Source organism: Dendronephthya gigantea, unplaced genomic scaffold (genome assembly GCF_004324835.1).
Source record: "Dendronephthya gigantea isolate DGI-Jeju-01 unplaced genomic scaffold, DenGig_1.0 000070F, whole genome shotgun sequence".
Lineage (NCBI taxonomy): Eukaryota > Metazoa > Cnidaria > Anthozoa > Malacalcyonacea > Nephtheidae > Dendronephthya > Dendronephthya gigantea.
Genome location: NW_021163080.1, coordinates 200522 through 207922, shown reverse-complemented (window position 1 = coordinate 207922; position 7401 = coordinate 200522). Strand labels below are relative to the sequence as shown.

General features: G+C 37.6%; 1 protein-coding gene across 1 annotated transcript; it reads left to right on the top strand.

Moving 5' to 3' along the window:
* Positions 1–5559: 5559 nt before the first annotated feature.
* LOC114531262 lies at positions 5560–7029 on the top strand. The gene is made up of 3 exons (XM_028552902.1): positions 5560–5817; positions 6856–6924; positions 7022–7029. The coding sequence occupies exons 1-3, from the start codon at positions 5580–5582 to the stop codon at positions 7027–7029; spliced, it is 315 nt and encodes a 104-aa protein (XP_028408703.1). The 5' UTR covers positions 5560–5579.
* Positions 7030–7401: the final 372 nt, after the last annotated feature.

The following is a 7401-nucleotide window of genomic DNA, read 5'->3' as shown; positions in this document are numbered from 1 at the left end:
TCAATATAGATTTCACTCGAATTGTGTTACAATTCCCTTCTTAGAAAGATAGGAAATAGAAGAATTAATGCTTTGATGATAAATTTTCAAATTTTCAAAGCAGATATAATACCTTCGTTCCTAATTCCAGGAATCACACATAATATATAACACTAAGAAAAAAAAGATTCACTTACCTAAACTACTTGAGAAATGACTTGAAGAATGTTTTGATGACAGGTTTAAAAAAAGTTGCATTGCAGTTAAAATACCAAGTATGCATTCTGTGTGACCGTCTTAATTATCATCTTAATTAAATACACTAATAACTTACACCGCATTGCAGACGTATAGGTTCAAATATTGCTCTGTAGTTTACAAATGATCTGTAGTTTACAAATATTTCTTAGCTGCTCCTGGCTTGAATTCGAAATGTGTATACGACTTCCGCTCCAAATTAAAACCATTAACCTAGAATATTTGCATCCTGATATATAACAAATGTTTGTATATATGTTACAAACAATCAAAAGACACCTGTATTGCATGTGCGATTAAGATCGACGCTGTGGTTCTTTTGCAATTTCCAGGAATATAGGGCATCAACGCGGCGCAATGATAATCGCGCTTAGTTATGTGAAATATTATTAATTTTATAATAATTATATAATATAATTAGCTTTGTTTCAAACGAGAATGTCACATTAAGAGAAAACGTTATTAAATATAGGTAGTCAAATTCTGGCTCGCCAAACGACCATAACTCCTCGAGTAAACACACTGACAAGACAACACACTGGATGCAATATACCTGTAACTAAACACTGAATGAACTACATTTGTAAAACCAAATTTCGTCAATTAGGTCACATGCACGCACACCCTGTATTGGGTGTCCCAAAAATCCCAAAACCATTGAAATCAACCATAACTATAGCTAGAGTTGGGACCCACCCACAAGTGTATATTAAATAAATGTTTGACATGCATGCATGAGCATTTTGATGCATGATGCATAGCAATAAGATTTGTTTGTATACCTACAAATGATTTTTATTTCCAATACACAAATTTTAAATTTTTGTTGGTCTCACGAGCAAAAATTCGCGAAAAAGTCATTCAAATTTTAACAATAGGTGCTTTCAATACACCACATACAAATTAGTTTGAATAGATGTATGCAAATCAGTTATATGGTATTCTCTACCATGGTCGAATATAACTGAAAAACGGTATTCTCGACCGTGGTCGAATATACCGAAAAACGGCATGTTATGGATGATTTCAATAGTTTAGGGGTTTTTTCAGGGACCGCGGAGCAGGGTGGCTCGCTGGGCTTTAATTAGCCCCACCAATAGTTTTTTTCGTAATTAGTCTTTAATTTCGAAAATTTTCGCTCAAATTTGCAAGCAATATTTTTAGCAATTTGTTTTTTTTGCTTACATGCAAGTATATGCAGTGTATCTGACACCGCGGAATTGAAAAATACTAGCAATTCTCAATACTTAGGCTTCAAACTTGGTGAGAAAGAAGATTTATAGATACTATACAAAATATGTCTTGCACAAAAGATTTAAAGCTTGCACAAGGAAAAAACGAATCATCTGAATTGATAAGCTTGCGTATACTTTAAGCCTCAAAATGGCCATTTCACAGCTGTCAGATGTGTATGATGAGCTGTCAAAAGATTGCATAATGCGTATTCGGAAGAAAAACCGAACTTTTTAAAGTTATTCAATGGTTTTCTCTTTGATTGCGATACAGCAATGCACAAAGTAAACCAGTGATCAAATTTTCGGGTTGTAAACTCGACCGTGATCGAGTGTATCGTTTCCCGGTATATTCGACCATGGTCGAGTGTACCATTTTCCGGTATATTCGACCGTGGTCAAATGTGCCGTTTCTGCGTATATTCGACCGTGGTCGAGTATACCGTTTTCCGGCCATGTTCGACCATGGTCGAGCTAGTATACCGTTTGCAAGTTACAACTTTATATAGATGTTTATATGCGCACCAAACATGCTTGAAACTTTACGTAGCACCATGCAGAATTAGAACATTTTACCTGCGTGGTTATCCATATCAAACTTTTATTTGACATCATAACCAAAGCATGGTTATATTGTTTAATGTTTGTATATGCATAAGCGCCAAACATGCTGGAAACTTTACAAAGGACAAGCATTTGACCATTTAACCTGCGTGGTTATCCATATCAAACTTTTATTTGACAACATAACCAAAGCATGGTTATATTGTTTAACGTTTGTATATGCATGAGCGCCAAACATGCTGGAAACTTTACAAAGGACAAGCATTTGACCATTAAAACAGCGTTGTTATCTATATCAAAATACTTGACATCATAACCAAAGCATGATTATATTGTTTAATGTTCATGTATATAAGCGCCAAACATGCTGGAAACTTTACAAAGTATCTCCTATTTTCCAATAATCCTAAAATTAATTGAGAGGCATTTGCGGCCGTTTCAGAGGCCTATGTATATTTCAAAATTTTCCCGGACTCTCCTAGCAGGCGCGCGGTTCAGACCCCAGCAATACGAAAAACGCTCCGCGGTCACTGTTTTTGGAGCACATGCATGTTTTTTTTTATTTTTTTTTTATTTTTCGTCGTCGCAAGTCTGAAATGGCGCGAAATATTTTAGTATTTGAAATGTTTATGTGACCGTATTTATCTACGTCCCAGTCTTATCTCCCAAGAGTTGTGGTGCACAGCTTTGGCTAATTTTTCGATGCGCGATTCGATTTTGCTCGCATGATATACGGCAATTCCGCCAAGAGGAACATTAATCTCGGACGTCACTATACTTACCCGTGTGGATGGTTAGGTGCAGACGTGGCCACTACCCTGACACTATCAGTTACTTGGATTCAGGTCCGCATTACGTGAGTCTGCTTAGTCCGGACCTGACCACCAACGGTGGAATTTCACCAAATTTCACCACTCCAAGTAACGTACTCTGATTTTTCCTCTACCACCCCCGAACCATCCACACGATTTCACAAGACCGTAGGTTTATCGACCGACGCCGTCGTTATGCGACCTAGCCTCGCCAGGCGTCGCTAAGCAACGCTGGGTTTAAATAGCAGGGGACCGCACCCCACTGCTAAGCAACGCTGCTATGATTCAATTAGCCCAGGAACCACGCCCTGCTGCTAAGCCTCGCTGGTAAGATTGAATTAGCAGGGGACCACACCCCACTGCTAAGCAACGCTGCTATGATTCGATTAGCCCAGGAACCACGCCCTGCTGCTAAGCAACGCTGGTAAGATTAAAGTAGCAGGGGACCACACCCCACTGCTAAGCAACGCTGCTATGATTCGATTAGCACAAGAACCACGCCCCGCTGCTAAGCAACGCTGGTAAGATTAAATTAGCAGGGGACCGCACCCCACTGCTAAGCAACGCTGCTATGATTCAGTTAGCCCAGGAACCACGCCCTGGCGTTACATACGCTAATGGCTTCCTTGCGTGCTCATCCCTCGCTATATCCGCGCCTACCTGAGTTATGAGCCCCGTCCCAGGCCCTTCGCTGCCCTTGTGCCCAGTCCGCGCGCGGTTCCTGCGAGATTAACCTTGGTTACTGCGTAACCTCATAATAAACCGTTCTTTTGATGTTGTTCGATTAAGTTTAGATTGAATTGGGGTAAGAATATATTTAATACATGTAGATTCTGGCCGTCCTATTTTAATGAACTGAAGGATCAAGGACGTTATGAAAGAAGTGCTTCCGAACGGCTAAAATGAATAAATTTTTAATCTTCACAAGCAGCAAGAATGTTTGAGTGGTTTTAATTGACATCAATGACACGTCGCTTTCAAAGTGATAGCTGGAAGCACTAGCTATATGCCGAATAACAACATATCGCCCCTAAAGTGACGTATGGCGTAGCTATAATAATAATACAACAAAGTATTCTTGTGTATGGCACACTGCGATAGTACAACTTATCGTCCCTATTTTGTCCACTTACGCCTGTATCCTAAAAGCCCTTGACACTCAAACTCCGTTGAGCTAGTGCATGGAGATTTCAATCTTGTCAAATGACTTGGTCTTTACAATGTCGCAAAGCCCCATTTACACTGCACTCAATTTTTTAGTTCGGCATAGCTACAAGTTCCTGTTATTAAAAATGATTAGTCATCACTGTCATAGACAACCTGGAGAACAAAGTGCTTTGTTATTTCGCATAAATTTTTCCCTTACTGGCTACCAACAATGCCTACGCGTCGTCCGCACTGTCGGTGCATGATTAACGAAATAAGGTTTAACAAGTAACAACACAGTGAAGGATATACAAGTACTCACAACACTAGTGTCAGTAGTAATGTCTGTAATAAGAACTAAATATTACGCAATATGGATAACGCATTGAGACCAACAAATATAGAAGACGTGGTTTTTAAATGCCTTACGGTGGCAAGCTCACAGGTAAGCAAACAATTCATCAATATCAATTATTAATTTGACAGTTCCCTTCGACATAAAATTCTCGCAATGAGTTATGTGTGTATAAAGTTAATGATTTTACAAGAAAGGTTGGGGTTATGTTGCACATTTCCAATAATCACGTAGTACGAATGTATCTTTTGGTACAATTTTTTGTGTTTGCATTCAAATGTTTTCAAGCCGGAAATTCTAACCGTGGCATACATGGCTCTAAACTATAATGTTTAGCATTACGACGTTGCCTTAGATATATGTCAAAGGCGACAGCTAGTCAGTTTCGGGCGCTACGGGCTACGAGCCTACGAAACTCTCATGAGGCGAATCGAATGCACATGGACTTAAACATTAACTTTAGGTTTGGCATAATTATGAGAAGTTCGATAGAAATAGGCCGTTGAAATAGGCCTTCCAAAAGTCTATAAATTATATAACGAATATAAATAATAGCACGAACGGCTCTATACTTCCTAAATTTTTGTAGTTAGCCAACTTTTTATAGTATTAGCTAATCTAGGAAACATTAATTTTCCACATTAAGTGTTTTTGAAACAACTACCGGTGATATTCGGACGTCAACACAATTATATACATACGGCCCCTTCTATGTTGTGCTACGAATTGGTGCGACATTAAACAGCCGCTAATACTCCGAACTGATCATGCAATGTGTAATCAATATTAATCATAGGTATATGATATATATAATATATGAGATATTATATCCAGTTGCGAGAAGTTATGGATTTTATGTTAGCGAATATGTGTTACTAATGTCTACTGTACTGCAGTACAATTAGTGAATACCAAAACACGGCACAAAAATATTTGCATAAAAAAACCAAGCAGTACTTCTTAGAATCATAATAATTTGTACTGTCGTCATGTTACCTGCACAAAATATTTTCTCTTTGGACCCAGTCGTCCCTATGCCTCCCTTTCCTAACCGTGAATTACGAAATCCGTAGTATAACGATATGACTAAATTATATAGCATGCGTGAACAGGAGCTCGCAAAACGTCACTGCACACTAGGGGAACTTGCTTGCGCTAATGTTCACGAGTGATTCTTGTCTTGTCTTTCGCTGCAGAACTTTCGTGGAATGGCAAACAACTGCGTTGTTGTTTATGGATCCTACTTTAATTGAATTTCCTAAAGGCTTCATGGATGATAACGGAAATGAGGTTAATGGTGAAAACAAGCCGAACGGTAGCCAGACACCATATTATAACGTTAAATCACAAGGACACACCTACGTTGGGGACGGTACAACAGTCAATATTAGTAAAGATAAAAGAAAAACCACAAATGTGGTAAATGTATATAATGTGAACATCGTGCAGCCGAATACTGATGACAAAGAAGGTAATACGAGATGATATGAGGCAGTATATATAAAATTTACCATTTTGCAGGCGAAAACACGTACAAATATAATAAATTTGGCGCTACCAACACTTTTTAATGACATATTTTATCAGATGTATATATTCCTGAATATGAAATTTGGACACATTCCAATCGAAGACGATTGTTTTATTAAAATTCCCTCTTTTAAGTCAATCAAGATGTATTAATTCTGTTCTGCAGTTTCAGATGATTTGTATAAGAGGCGTTTTTCCTATTTTTATTTTGTTCTGTATTATATTGTATTGTTTTTTTGTTATTGTTGCTCAAGTTTTATTGCAACTTCTTATGATACTCCTTAAATATTAGTATTCTTTATTTAATATATCAATGACCACCTGTCTTGATTAGTCTTCATATGGTTATAACAGGGGGGAGCACTTGTTTTTCTGTAAAAAAACTACTTTCTGTTACTGTAAATGTTCAAAATTATTGCTAGATTTCAGTTTCTTTGGGATAACCAATAGCCTCGATATTCAGGTACTTTAACTTTAAAATTAGGCTGTAGATATCACGGCCGAGTTGAACGAAACAGGATTGGAGAGGGGTGTAATGTGATAGTGATCTTTTTCTCCATCCCTGTACGCTAACAAAGTTTAGTGAAAATTTTTACTCCTAACCTTCCATACGGATATCAAAGAGGAAATAAAATACGGATATCAATGAGGGCCCATAGAGGCATGATGTTAGTTACTTAGCCTACTTAACCGTGCTACTAGGGACGAAGAGGTTTCTTAAAAGGGGCAAACGCGTCTTCACGAGGCCTCGCCATAATTGGTGCCAAGTGAGAAATATTTTTAAAATTCTAACTTCTACACGCGTATTCACCTTTGGAAACACGCTTTTCGCATTTAATGCAGCACCTATTGCATATGTCAATTATTCGAATTGAATGTCGTGTTTTTGCCACTAGTATAGCAATGCAATTTGACTGACGCTGGACATGTTCTTCCCATACACATATTAAATTTAGATATTCTACATCCTTTTTCGTAGGGTTACCTGCGGATTGCACGGTTCGACAGTTAACCGGAGTTTCCGAAGAAGAGAAAAAGCCCAATGACGGTACGTATAGTATATTCTATTGCACCTATAGCTTCATTTGTAGTACAGTCGGCCACATTTGCATTTTTTTCAGTTAATTCGATTCATTTGATTATAGTTAAGTAAGATAAAAATAATTATGTATGCAGTTAAACAAAATTATCATCAACAAATTTATGTTTACGTTCCATACTATTGAAATACTATTGTGGGAGTTAGGCAGTTAATCTAGTAAGGGACCCCGTACACTCTTGTTATTCTGCCTTGTATAACTTATTAGTTGTAATACTGATTATCTTATGCTGAATTTAATAAATTCAAATTCAAATTTGCCATACCCATACTGTTTTCATACCATACCCATAGTATGGAAATGACAATTATTAAATGCATCCATCATACAATTTCCAGTATACGTATTTTGAACTAAAATCCAGTGTAGGGATAAAACATTACATTTGTTTTCGGGTTTTACGGCGCAGCCTTCATTTCAGATAT

Coding starts and splice junctions, on each gene's coding strand:
- LOC114531262 (XM_028552902.1), top strand. CDS start 5,580: ATGGATCCTACTTTAATTGAATTTCCTAAAGGCTTCATGGATGATAAC. Junction 5,818..6,855: donor GAATACTGATGACAAAGAAG/GTAATACGAGAT, acceptor CCTTTTTCGTAG/GGTTACCTGCGGATTGCACG.